General features: G+C 42.7%; 1 protein-coding gene across 2 annotated transcripts in view; it reads left to right on the forward strand.

Moving 5' to 3' along the window:
- The window catches only part of SLC6A1 (solute carrier family 6 member 1), a 211,887-nt gene that overhangs the window by 119,555 nt on the left and 77,983 nt on the right, over positions 1–14,349 (forward strand). The window contains exons 1-3 of one of the 2 annotated variants that reach the window (XM_089781101.1): positions 4,797–5,043; positions 12,314–12,733; positions 13,820–13,951. In XM_089781101.1, coding sequence (XP_089637227.1) covers positions 12,496–12,733; positions 13,820–13,951 — 370 coding nt within the window. In that variant the 5' untranslated portion in view covers positions 4,797–5,043; positions 12,314–12,495. Of the gene's footprint in view, positions 1–4,796; positions 5,044–12,313; positions 12,734–13,819; positions 13,952–14,349 lie in introns of those variants that run through there. The other variant, XM_075939324.2, reaches the window with a different exon arrangement.

Genomic DNA, 14,349 nt, shown 5'->3' on the forward strand with positions numbered 1-14,349 from the left:
ACTGGTGTTCCACTGAGTGGTAGTTGTCGGGGATGGTGAGCTTCCACAGGGCAATATGCAATGTGGTGAGATTCCACATGCATCTGACAAAGTGGGTCTTTGCCCACAAAAGCTTATGCTCCTACACTTCAGTTAGTCTATAAGGTGCCACAGGACTCCTCACCCCTTTTGCAGATTCAGACTAACACGGCTACCCCTCTGATACTTGACACAGGGCAATAGCGACCCACTTCTCCAGGGGGATGGCGGGCCACAAATGGGTGTCCTGTCATCGGAGGGAGGGATGAGCCAGGCACAGAGCTCCAGGAATGTGGCCTTCTGCTTGCAGAAGTTTTGGTTGTTCCACCACTCCAGGATGAGCCTGTTCCACCAGTTGGAACTGGTGTCCAGCCTCCAAAATTGCCTCTCCACTAGGAAGTTTGGTGACAAGAGCATTGGTCCTGCACCAAGGGCAGGAGTTTCAAGGGTGAGGTCTGAGTCCAGATGGAGAAAGACTGTCATGGTGATATCAAAGAAGTACTGCAGAAACTGCAGCATGAGTGCAGGGCCATCGCCTGCCCGGGGGCAGCTCCAGCTCCATGGCAAAAAAAGATTAAAAACCAGAAAAAAAAATATGAAACCAAACTTCTGTGGCATCTAAGAAAGCTAGGCAACAAGAGCACACACTGCAGAAGCTTTGCCATCCCTCCCTGAGGTAAGCCAGCAGCAGAAGCAGAGAAACAGTTATCTGGGGGGGGTCCCTTTAAGCACGCGTCTCGGCAAGCATTCGAGGGTCCATCCCTGAGACGTCTTCAACCATCACAGAGAAATGGAGATAATTCAAGCACCAATTCTTCAGAAGATGACAACTTCGAAAAGGAATTGGATAAACAAGAAAGACGCCAGCGAGTTTCTGCGATTCATAATTGTAATGAAGCATTATTCAAGAGAAATTTTTGGGAAGATTGTGAGGTGATGGAGTCTGTTGGTAGGCTAAAAGTTAAGTCTGTTTTTGAGGCCATTCACAGCTACCAACACCACATTCAGGCTGCCTGTAGAATTGCTTCAAGCATGCAAACAACTCAAGCTAGTGTAGAGCGACTGTTTTCAGCTTTAAAATTCATTTTAAATGATCTGCAGCAGGCTATTAAAGACGACTTGATTGCTGCAATAATTTTTTAAAGATTGAATTATGAATTATTCTAGTTTGCATCATTGTTGATGACATTTAAATTGTTTTAAAACTGAATAAAAATCATGTTTTTTCAAAATTACAGTATGCACTTTTTTATTTAGTTAAAAATTAATTTGAGTCGGAGCGCGGAGTGGAGTCGGAGCGGAGCTGGGGCCGTCACTATTGGTGCCAGAGCGGAGCAGAAGAGGAGCAATTCAAAAATTTGATTGCTCCAATTCCCTGCACTTACCTGCAAAAGTGGAAGCGGTTCTCTTCCTGGTGCCAGCAAATTCACATCGATCCTGGAACTGCACCATTACACTGAATCCTTGACTACATATTACACCCGAAAAATGGGGGTCTATCCATTTCATGGCTCAAGCTATATCTTGCAGCAATAAGAGCTTTTCATGTATGAGTTCATCAATTTTCACTCACCCCATCACCAGGAGATTCTTTCAGGGCCTCGTGAATCTATATCTCTCACATAGGGCCCCAGCACCCTCGAGGAATCTGGACTTGGCTCTACATTGTCTTTCGAGCCCATCATGACTTGTACTCTTCCATTGCTTCTGATGAAAGTGCTGTTTTTAATTGCAATCACCTCTGCAAGGAGGGTTAGTGAGACTGGGGCTTTGATAGTGGGGCTGCCCTATACTATTTTCACTAAGGGAAAAGTAACTCTGTGCCCACATCCCCCCCTTCTTACCTCTGCACCTCCTTCCACATTAATGAACCAATAGTCTGACCCACATTCTTTCCCAAACCTCATACATCCCCTAGGGATGCTATGCTTCATACTCTGTACATTAGACGTGCGTTGGCCTTCTGCATAGATAGGACTCAGTCTTTGTGTAAGACTCCATGCCTTTTTGTGTATCAATCACAGAATGCTTGAGAGGCATGCCAGTTTCAACCCAGTGTATCTCTAAATGGATATCATCATGCATACTCCACTGTTATTCCATCCGCAGTAAGCCTTTAGCAACTCCACCAAGGGCACACTCTACCCATGCTACTGCAACTTCGACAGCTTTTCTGAAGAATATGTCTCTTAAAGTTATTTACCAGGCAGCCACCTGGTCATCTGACCATACCTTTGATAGGCACTATCCCATTATGTCTTAGCTCACAGAAGATACAGCGGTAGCTACTGCTGTCTTGTCCACAGCCGCCAAACAGTGACTCTGAATCCCACCAGTGTACTGCCTTGTACTCACCTTGGCTGTGTCTACACTGGCCTCCCTTTCGGAAAAGGGATGCTAATGTAGCACTTTGGAATAGGCAAATCCGCAGGGGATTTAAATATCTCCCGCGGTATTTGCATTAACATGGCTGCCGCTTTTTTCCGGCTTGGAGATAAGCCGGAGAAAAGCGCCAGTCTAGACGTGCTTCTCCGGAAAATAAAGCCTTTTCCGGAGGATCTCTTATTCCTACTTTCAAGTAGGAATAAGAGAACCTCCGGAAAATAAAGCCTCCGGAAAATAAAGTAATGACTGCTCTTTAAGATGTGTGTCTCCGTGGGTGCTCCACAACCCTCCCTTCTGCACCACTGCTTGGAGTCTACTTTACTTGGGCATATATGAGGAACTGGGGGGAGGGGCTGTGCACATGTGAGGTGCTGAGGCACGAATGACATAAGGTGCCTCTCACGCATGTGTGGCCCCACTAACAAATGCTGCAAAGGCACCAATCAGCAGCTCTAGGATGACCCAGCACCAACAGTGGAGCACCCACGGAGACACACATTTTGAAGAACAGTCATTACTGCACAGGGTGAGTAACTTTCCTATCTGAGCAGTAAGCCACAAAAGGGGAAACAAGAAGTAAGGGCTGCTGGCCAGATTTACATGGATTTTTCTCACTGGTTAAAACAGGAAATCATAAATAATCCTGATTTAGATTTTTCTAACAGAAAGGGAGGTTTTCCATTTATGTAATCATGGTACTGACACACAAAAAAAGATGATTGAAAAATATGAATGAAAAACTGGAAAAAGAATTGCTCATCATTTTTTGCGCAAAGCAGAAGGCAGTTCCCATTTTGCCCTCTGGTATCAGTACACAGAAATCATAGTTTTCAATACTGTTGCTTACCTTTTCCCCCCCTTCCACCCTAGCCCCCCACCATTTTGTTTATTTCATAAAATGGCTTTGTGGAACCCAGCATCACTGTAACAAAATCAATCCTTAATGCCACATCTGCACTAGCATCCAATCCCCTCGCTGAGAGCTCACAAGCATTGTGGCAAACTTAATCAAGTAAATGCAAGGAAATAGAAGCTAATATGTTTTGAAACCCATAAGAGGTAGCTTGAAAGGTCAGAGGCAGGACAATTGTGGACAAGGAGGGTGTGCTAGACTACAGGGTTTTTTCGAAAAAAGTGGGCTTTTTTCGAAAAAACTTCCCCTGCGTCTAGACTGTCACTGAGTTCTTTTGAAAGTAAATCAAAAGAACGTGGCAGTTTTTTCAACCACGGAAAATCTAGTTTTACTAGGAAGAACGCCTTTTTTTGAAAGTGCTCTTTTGAAAAAAGGCGCTATGTAATGCAAACTGCTTTTTCAAAAGAGAGCATCCAGACTGCCTGAGTTCTCTCTCTCAAAAAAGCGGTTTGCTTTTTCAAAAGTACTGGTTGTAGTCTAGAAGCTCTTTTTCAAAGAAGCTTTTTCGAAAGTATCTTTTGAAAAAGTCTCTTTCGAAAGAGGCTTGTAGTCTAGATGTAGCCGGAAAGTGACTGTCCCACAGGAGAGCCTGCCAGGAGTTTTACATTGGCCACAAGACCTGCAAAACCTCATCACCAGCATCCATTCTTTGTTTTGGTTTTGGTGAAAAAGAATTCCACGTGACTGAATTCACTGGGGCTCTGCATTGTTGCAGGGTCCATGTGTAGGGGCTCTCCTTAAAATATTAAGGCCTTAATTTTGAAATAGTGCTTAGATTTTAAATAAAGTGACTGGAATGCCCACACTTTATTGCTACTTACCTTTTGAAGAGTACATATCTGCAGTCACCTAAAATGAGTGATTAGTGTCAGATATGATATAGAGCATGTTCATTTATGCCTCTTCTCTAAACTAGATGTCAGGTGGCAAAGCGTAAGTCTAGCACTCACTATGCTAATGTTTAAAACAATGTTAAAATGCATCCATTTAGCAACTCAGCTTCAGGTTTGAATTGCCCCCTAAAAAAAAAATTGCATTCTAAAGAGTGGGCATTCAAGATTAGAGCACTACACATCTATGTATCTGCTCAAACTTTCACATTCAACTGCATTTCCTTCACTATTGGTGGCTGTCACGTGAAATGTAAATTATGTCATCTGTCAAACAATACAGGAGCCAGATCATCTGCTTGTGTAAATAGGTACCATTCTAGCCAAAGTGACACCTGTTTATACTAGCAAAGAGACTGGACTAAAATACATGGAACTGTTTAGAAAATATTTCAAATATATTTCATGATCATTTACTTATATTTACGTAGCTCCTACTGAAATCATAGATCTTGTGACAGGGTCAGGTCAGAGGGTTACAGAAGCATGCTAGAAGAAAAGTATGTGAGCCTTAGACTAAGTAGATCTCTGGTCCCTGGGTAAACTGTCAGGGGCTGACCTAGAACCAGCAGGAACTTTCCAGAAGTAGTCTGGATAATCAGGCCAATTAGAACACCTGGAGTTCATTAGGAGCCTCCAAGAGAAAAAGGAGTCAGGCTAATTAGACCACCTGGGGCCAATCACGAACCTGCTGAGACTGGTTTAAAAGAGCTCCTCTCCTATTAGGTGGCATGGAGGAGGAAGGAAGGAAGGAGCCAAAGTGTTGAGAGTGAGAGGTGTTTGGGTGTGAGCTGCAAGGCAGGAAGAGAGTGTTGGAGGATCAGGTACCAGAAAAAGGTACTGGGAGGGATTGTTTGGGGAAGTGGCCCAGGGAAGTAGCTGCCAGACAGGAAGTAGAATGAACACCATCTGTTGCCTCTGTCATATGGTTGCTGGGCTGGAACTTCGAGTAGTGGGTGGACCCAGGTTCCCCCCAACCCTCTTCACACCACTACAGAGTATGTTCCTGGATAGGGAGACTGGGACTACAGAGGGTTTCACCCCCATATTATGGACTAGCCTGTGATGAGTCTGGCTCAGTATGTGGTGAACACTGCCTCTAGTTAAAAGAAAGAGGCTGTGTGGTGGGACACAGAGAGCCTCTGAGGCTGAACACTATCCACCAGAAGCACAGGAACCTCGGGCACAGCCATAACTTTGCCACAATATATATCCAAAAATTATGCTAATGACAATGGTTTTTGTTTTATTTTTGGTGATGCACAGACAACATGGACACTTGATCCAATGTGTAATTACCAGTAATCTATAAAATGATGTAGTTACAGTGTACTTACAAGGCATGTCCAATGGCAGGTAAGCATATAATGTACAAGTGCATTTTTGTTTTTGTAGTGTCAAAAGCAGTTACACTCAAAAATTTGGTCCAAAGTGCTACCTAGTATTTTACAGCATGACTTCTAATATGTTTCCAATCCTATGCAGGTTACAAGAGAGCTTCTTTGTCTCTGTTTAAACCCTAGTGCAATGGTTCTTCAATTGTGGGTCAGGACTCTGTTTTAATGGGATTGCCAGAGCTACCTTAGATTTGTTGGAGCCTGGGGCCTAACCCTGAGGGCATCAGCCCTGGGCAGTAGGGCTCAGGTAACAGGTCCCCTGCCTTGGACTGAAGCCCTTGGGCCTGGGTCAGTGGAGCTTTGGCTCTTCCCACTTCTCCAAGGCGGCTCAGACTTCTGTCTCCTCTCCTGGAGTCCTGTAGTAATTTTTGTTGTCAGAAGGGGATCCCAGTGCAATGAAGTTTGAGAATCCCTGCCCTAGTGGATATTTGTCTGCACCAGCTCTTCGTTTACACACTCACACTTGTACAATATTCTCCAACATGGTCACAGACAGGAACTATAGCACAAGTTGTTATAGGTCAGGCCTGAAGTGCATTAGTCAAACTGGGTTCCCAAGCTTGCCCATGTGGTTGATTAGTTGGAGCTTTGATTCCTTGTTATCATAAGCATCAAGCCCATATTCAGCTATCACATTGTCCAGAGACAGACTTCTCCACTCACTTGAGTTCCTTTGAACATTTCAGCCTAAGGGAAATAGGCACAAATTTGGGCACTTGTTTCCATAAAGACTCCTGGGAAAAATCCAACCTTAATCCTACAAATATTTTACCATTTATGTGTAATTTTTTTTTTTTGCCTGAGTCAGGGAATATGGGCCAAATTAATCACTCCCCTAACTTCAACTATTGAAGTGGGGAGGGAATTTAGACCATTGTATCATAGAACAGATATTTCAAAGTACAATTTTTAAAACAAAAATCCAGGTTAAACTCAAAATGTCACTTTTGATGTTTTTTCTTCTATTGACTGGCAGATACTGGGAATGATGACACCTACCCATCTCTAGCCACTTTCACTTGTGCTCTCACTGTTTACATTGGTATAGGGTTTATCCTTGATTCCCCAGTGCTTAAAGCTAGCTGGAAGAGCATTCTGATATCTACATCTGCAATTTTTTGTTCAGATGTTGCAAAACAATGTTCTCCCCCCTCCCCCTTGAAAATGACCAAATGGCAAAGGGAGACTAATTTTCCCAAAGCCCACACTCATTCTCCAAATTTGGAAATATGCGCACCCTGGCAGTAGGAGCTTTCCGCACTCAGGATGGGAGCTTTTACAAATATTATGGATACAGTGCCAGATACCCTTACCAAAAGGAAAGTCTCCAAACCAGAAAATCAGAGTAAATGCATTTGTCTTTTAGAAATGATGAACTGGAAACAATGGAAGAAATATCTGAGTTGGAGAAAGCTGGGGATAGATGGCAGCAGAGATTTCTGCAGTAAAAATAACTGGGATGTGATGGAGAGAAGAATCAAACATCTTGAGCAAGACACACAGACTATGTCTACGTTGGCGGGTTATTGCACCAGAAGTATGCAAATGAGGCTAAAAGTGGAATATTGCTGAGCCTCATTTGCATACCTAATGAGCTGCCATTTTTGCAGAAGAGGCTTTTGCGCTAGAAGGAGCTGTCTACACTGCCCCTTCTTGTGCAAGAAAACTTCTCTTGCGCAATGCAGTTATTCCTGAAAATAATCAGCGTAGCGGCATTGTGCAAGAGGGTTTTTCTTGCGCAAGAAGGGGCAATATAGACAGCTCCTTCTAGCGCAAGAGCTCCTTCTAGCGCAAGAGCCTCTTCCGCAAAAATGGCAGCTCATTAGGTATGCAAATGAGGCTCAGCAATATTCCATGCTTAGTCTCATTTGCATACTTCTGGCGCAACAACCCGCCAGTGTAGAAATAGCCATAGGCTGTGTCTAGACTACATCCCTCTTTCAACAGAGGAATGTAAATTAGACATTTCAAAATTGCAAATGAAGCGGAGATTTAAATATCCCACACTTCATTTGCATAATCACATCATGGTGTTCTTTTAAAAAAGTGCCATTTCAAAAGAACGCAATGATGCGATTATGCAAATGAAGCACAGGATATTTAAATCTCTGCTTCATTTGCAATTTTGAAGTGTCTAATTTACATCCCTCTGTTGAAAGAGAGATGGTCTAGACACAGCTATAAGGATTTTTTGTGTCTTTATGAACATGCATGACTTGTATTTAACAAATCCTTATTCAAGTACTAAATTTGAAATGGGACGTAGTAAATGTTTAGTGCTGGCAACTAATCCTACAGATAGAGTTGTCCCACATTATAGAATATGGTCATTTTAAATTATTAATCTGTGTGACCAGAAGAGAACTGAACTGCAGCTCAAAAGGAGGAGGAAGGACTTAATAAGAGAGATGTAAATTGTTGATATTTCTCAATTTGAGTCCAGAAGCTGTGATTGATGATGTGTTCTTTCCAGCACAATTCCAGTTGATTTTATCCACATGAAATCATTCTATTTAGGGATGTGACCTGTGGATCTAAGAGGAATGGAAAGTATAGTGTGAGGCTGTCTCTAGACTACAAAGTTCTATTGGAAAAAGAACTTTTCTGCTTTTCTTCCGAAAGAGGTTTTTTCGACAATTGGCCCATCTACACTGGGTCAAATGTCAGGGTGGGGGGGGAAGCCTCTTTCAGAACATTCCTTCTTCCTCATAGAACAAAGTTTACAGGGATGCCAAAAATGTGCGCCTGCTTTTCCAAAATTTTCCGTTCCAGAAAAAATTCTGCAGTCTAGATGTACCCTGATTCGAAAAGTTTTTTCAAATGACTGTATTAAACTCTGTTACAATTTGTTGATTATAAATACAACATGCAGGCTGTGTCTACATTGGCATGATTTTGCGCAAAAGCACGCACTTTTGCACAAAAAAATGCTGCCTGTCTACACTGGCAGGGAGTTCTTGCGCAAGAACACTGATGTTCTAATGTGTGAAATCAGTGCTTCTTGCGCAAGAACTATAAGGTTCTCGCTGAGGAATAAGCCCACTTGCGCAACTGTTCTTGCACAAGAGGCCAGTGTAGACAGGCAACATGAATTTCTTGCGCAAGAAAGTCCGCTGGTTAAAATGGATGCTTTTGCACAAAAGCACACCTCTTGTGCAAAAGCACATGCCAGTGTAGACGCTCTCTTAAGCGAATACTTTAACGCAAAAACTCTTGCATTAAAAGTATTTGCGCAAGATCATGCCAATGTACATTAACCGCAGAGTAAAGCCAATACACTAAAGTGTGTGTCTAGACTTACATTCCTCTTTTGAAAGAGGAATGTAATGAAGGAAATTGAAAATATGCAAATGAAGCACAAGATTTGTAAATCTGCGCTTCATTTGCAATCACATTAGATCACTTTTTCAAAAAAGGTTTTTTTAAAAAAAGCAGTCTAGATGCAGTTATTTTGAAAAAAAAAAACCTTTTTCGAAAGAACCCTTATTTCTGAAAAAATGAAGTTTACAGGGTTCTTTCAAAAAAGGGTTTTCTTTTTGTAAGAACCATGTCCAGAGTGCTTTTTTTTTTTAAAAAAAAACTTTTTTTAAAAAGCAATCAGACATGATTATGCAAATGAAGCGTGAGATTTGTAAATCTGCACTTCATTTGCATTTTTTATTTCCTTCATTTACTTTCCTCTTTTGAAAGAGGAATGTAGTCTAGACACTCCCTCAGTCTTTTACTGACTGTTATCTAACTTAATCCATGTTCAGCTTCCTTGTTGTTATACAGTTTTGCCCCTTGCAAACATAGGGCTGTTCAGTGTTCAAGAACTCATATCCTTAAAAATGCTGGTTGAATTAAAAATAAGCCATTGAAATCGATAGGATTTGCAGATGCTTAGCACTTTGCAGGATTACAAGTTATGCCTATTTTCTGCTCTTTCTCTTCTGTGTACCATGGCCGCAGAAGAGTAACATGCCACCATGGTAAAGCAGTATAGAATGATTGATTCAGTATTAGGAAATGTGTTTAAAAGGCCCAGGGGTATAACACATACCAGAAAATACAGGGCTATGGTCCTGTGATCACTGTAGCCTGATATCTTAAATTTCAAGGTGGAGTGAATCATCTGCATTCTATATACTAGTTGTTAATGGGAGGAATATATAAGGTTATGACTTACTTTACTTCAGCCTTTAAGAGTTGAGCCTTGTGGATCAATGTAACCTATTTGCAAATACCTTTGAGTCTCCTGGATGAAACACGCTGTTCTAAATGCATCATCTTAAAAAGAAGAATGCACCAATTATCTATAGAAAATAATACTGATAGTCATGATAGGTCCCTGAAAATAAAGAGAACCTGTGAATGTAATTAATTTGTTACAACTTAAAGAATCTATTAAACAGTTAAAGCAGCACATTCATTATTAACAAATCATACTAAGGAGCAGAATTATGCACTGGGATGTAGAAACACTTGGTCCCTGACCAACCTGTAGATTGATGTTAAACTCTAGTCTAAAAAAGATCAGGGATATTTTGTCAAGCACGTTCATTATGTGGGATGTGTCCTGAGTCCCTTGTTTAATTTTCCTGATTGTTGCCACCGCACTACTGCTTTCTTTGGAGCATAAGAAAAAGTCAGTGTATGCTATTCCTTACTGTAGAATGTTATGCTGTGCTACTGGAATTGTTAAATGCATGTTTAAGCATGAGGTCTGAAGCTTACTATTTAGTTTTATGCTTGGTCTGACACTCTGATCCTGCTCTGGTTGATTCAACACCAAATATCCCATAAGGCAGGATCAAGCCCTTACATAAAACACATGATAAAAGTAGCTTTCATAATGAAAGACGCCAATCCAAAGGCTATTAAGTCAACGAACGTCATCTCATTGATACGAACAGGCTTTGGATTAGGCTTCAGACAGGAGGTTACAGTAAAACACTGCTCACCAATCTATCAAATGTGATAGACTGGTAGATCCTGGAGCCTCTGCCAGTTGATTGTGATCCTCAGATAGGCAGTCTCTGTCTGGCTCCACACTGCTCCTAGGAGCAGCCAGCTGACTGAGTGCAAGTGTAATCCACACACCTAGTGTGGTTCACTGTCCTGTGCAGTGGCACCTAGAACACAGCACCAGATAAGAACAAGTGACTTCTACAGCATGGACTAAGAGCTAGTTGGCTTTTACCTCAAAGGGCTCCTATATTAAGCTCCAAAGGTCCCAGGTTCAAATTCACCTGGTGGTGGTTACACACGCAGTCTCTGTAGCCCCTGGGAATGGTGAGGTAGCTCCATGCTGCCTCCTCCTCCTCCAGCACTGCCCAAGCAGCTTCCATTGGCTGGGAACTAGCCAATACAGGCAGCAGTATATCACATTAGGGACTCCCTCCAGGACCATACAGAGGGTACCTGAACTCAGCCAGCCAGTGTTTCCAGGAGCAGCATGGGGCCAAGCAGAAGTAGCTTGCCTGAGCCCTGTAGTGCTGCAGATTGGGAGCCACCTGTAGTAAGTGCTTCCTAGCTGCAGCCTGCACCCCTACTCCTTGTGCCAGCCCTCAAACTTGCTCACATTGCATCCCTCCTGCACCCAACACTCTGCTCCAGCCTAGAGCCCCCTCCTACATCCAGGCTGTGTCTACACTGGCCACTTATTCCAGAAAATCAGCTGCTTTTCTGGAATAACTTGCCAGCTGTCTACACTGGCCCTTTGAATTTCTGGGAAAGCACTGACGATCTACTGTAAAATCATCAGTGCTTTTCCGGAAAAACTATGCTGCTCCCGTTCGGGCAAAAGTCCTTTTCCGGAAAACTGTTCTGGAAAAGGGCCAGTGTAGACAGCACAGATTTCTTTTCCGCAAAAAAGGCCCGATCGCAAAAATGACGATCGGGGCTTTTTTGCGGAAAAGCGCATCTACATTGGCACGGATGCTTTTTCGGAAAAAGAGCTTTTCCAGAAAAGCATCCTGCCAATGTAGACGCGCTTTTTCCGGAAATACTTATAACGGAAAACTGATCATGCCAGTGTAGACGTAGCCCCAGAGTGTTGGGATACAGGAGGGAGGGAGGGCTGCAAGCTCTGGGAGAAAGTTTGGGTGCAGGAAGGAGATCCAGGCTGAGGCTAGGGGAGCTGACAGTCATGCCAGGCCCCTGGGCAGGGAGGGGCAACTCTGCATTGCCAGAAGGGGTGGAAAGGGCAGAGGAAGGGCAGCCAGCCTTCAGCTCTGTCAGAACCATGCTGTCCCAGCCCTTAGTCATGGAGAGTGTGCCGCACCACACTCTGGCAGTGATATAAAGGGCAGCAGCTGGGAACCCTGGGCCTTTCAGAACTGCCAGGCCCCAGGGCCAGGACAGTTCCCACCTTTGCTCCCACCCTGTCCATGGGCCTGGCAAACTACTTCCTATAGCTTGCACTCCTCACTCCTTTATCCCAACCCTCTTCCCCAGCCTGGAGCCTCCTTCTGCACCCAAACTGCCTCTCAGAACCTGCAATGTTCACCCTCTTCCTGCACTTCTTGCCCCAGCCAGATGAAAGTGAATGAGGGTGGGGGAGAGTGAAGGAGGAAGGGGAGCTTTGGAGAAGAGGGTGGAGCCTCAGGGAAGCATTGTAGGAGATCCTGGGTTACCCTTAAACTCAAAAAATGATCTTCCACATAAAATGTTGGAGACCACTACAGTAGGAACAGCTCTGAATTCTGTTTTGATCTTATGTCTTACAGATTATTAGAGAAGTGGATTTTGAGATTTCAGATCAGGTCACAAACCATTCCAGCATTCTTTCATTTTATCAAACTCTTAACTTCCTAGTTGGATATCTAGAACCGCAAAGCTGCTGTCCACGTGGACCGGTGCTGAAATTTCTCGTCCACCTGCCAGAGCCTCTCCAGCTAAACCCAGAAACATGGCAACGAATGGAACAAAAGTTGCAGATGGACAAATCTCCACTGAACTTAGTGATGCTTCAATTACCAATGACAAGCCTAAGACCTTAGTAGTAAAAGTACAGAAGAAGAAAACCGATCTTCCAGACCGAGATACCTGGAAAGGACGATTTGACTTTCTTATGTCCTGTGTGGGTTATGCTATTGGCTTGGGGAATGTATGGCGATTTCCATATCTTTGTGGCAAGAATGGTGGAGGTACGCATTTTATTTTATGTTTGTGGGCTGCTGTATATATTTAGATTAGAACTCACCACAAAATGTTTGTTTTAACATTAAAATGAAAGCTTTGGATAATCTTTTTTCCAGTCTATGAAAACAAGAAAATAAATTGTTTGCTTGGTGTGGCAAGGAGGTGGCCATCAAGGAACTGGTTACAGCTTGATTCTCAGGATGGATTGCACTGCTGTGGGCCTGTGGAGATCAGAGCATTCATGGGGTTGGCAATTATAATTAACCAAACACATTACCCTCTGGGGCTGTGTCTACACTGGCAAGTTATTCCGGAAAATCAGCTGCTTTTCTGGAAAAACTTGCCAGGTGTCTACACTGGCCGCTTGAATTTCTGGAAAAGCACTGACAATCTAATGTAAAATCATCAGTGCTTTTCCAGAAAAACTATGCTGCTCCCGTTCGGGCAAAAGTCTTTTTCCAGAAAACAGTTCCGGAAAAGGGCCAGTGTAGACAACTAAGATTTGTTTTCCGCAAAAAAGCCCCGATCGCGAAAATGACGATCGGGGCTTTTTTGTGGAAAAGCGCATCTAGATTGGCCACGGACGCTTTTCCGCAAAAAGTGCTTTTCCGGAAAAGCGTCCTACCAATGTAGACGCGTTTTTCCAGAAATACTTTTAATGGAAAACCTTTTCCGTTAAAAGCATTTCTGGAAAATCATGCCAGTGTAGACGTAGCCTGGCAGTGCTGCTTCATTACCAGAACAGAGCTGACATGATGCAAGGGCTGGCTACCTCAGCTGTGAGCTTCCCCTTTATCGGGTAATTCTCACCTGGCCACATCCAGCAGCTTTCCTTCTCCTTTGTGCCACCTTATCTATTTTAAAGACAAGTAATCTAAATGATGCTAGGTGAAGTCCCTTCTTTCCTTGACTTTCTAACTCTTAGAGCTTCTAGTTGTTCAGAAAGGCATTAATGTATATTAGCTACTTTTAATAACCAAAATAAAAAAGATACGATGAGAAAATCTGCTCTATAATAGGCAAGGAAGATGATAAAATTGTGGGTTTAAAATTTTTTCACTCTAACAGACTGCTTGCTGTGTTCCTTTTAGGAGCATTCCTGATTCCATATTTTCTCACTTTAATTTTTGCTGGAGTTCCACTATTTCTTTTGGAATGTTCTCTTGGTCAGTTCACATCTATAGGAGGCCTCGGAGTCTGGAAGCTTGCACCAATGTTTAAAGGTACAGTATGAGATTTGCATAAATATGTATTCTCTGACACTTCCAGATTCAATGAACTTATGGAACAGATACAACATAGTTTCATTTTTATTTTGCTCATTTTTTAAAAGAAATACATGATTTTCTGAAGTGGGACTGAAACATTTAAAGTTACATAAGGGATTTATACACTCAGATTTCATTAAAATTAACAGAAGTTGGGCATACAAATTTCTTGAGTCATTCTGAAAAATCTCAGAAAGTTTTACCTAGGCTAAATCTACATTGCAGAGTTTTTGTGCAAAAACATCCATTTTTGTGAAAAAACTTGTAGAGCATCCACACTACAAGTGCATTCTTGCGCAAGGAAAAAGTACAGTAAATAGTAAGAACACAGGGCTTTTTGCGCAAGAGTTATT

The sequence above is a fragment of the Pelodiscus sinensis genome, chromosome 11 (assembly GCF_052426305.1).
Source record: "Pelodiscus sinensis isolate ZL-2025 chromosome 11, ASM5242630v1, whole genome shotgun sequence".
Classification (NCBI taxonomy): Eukaryota; Metazoa; Chordata; order Testudines; family Trionychidae; genus Pelodiscus; species Pelodiscus sinensis.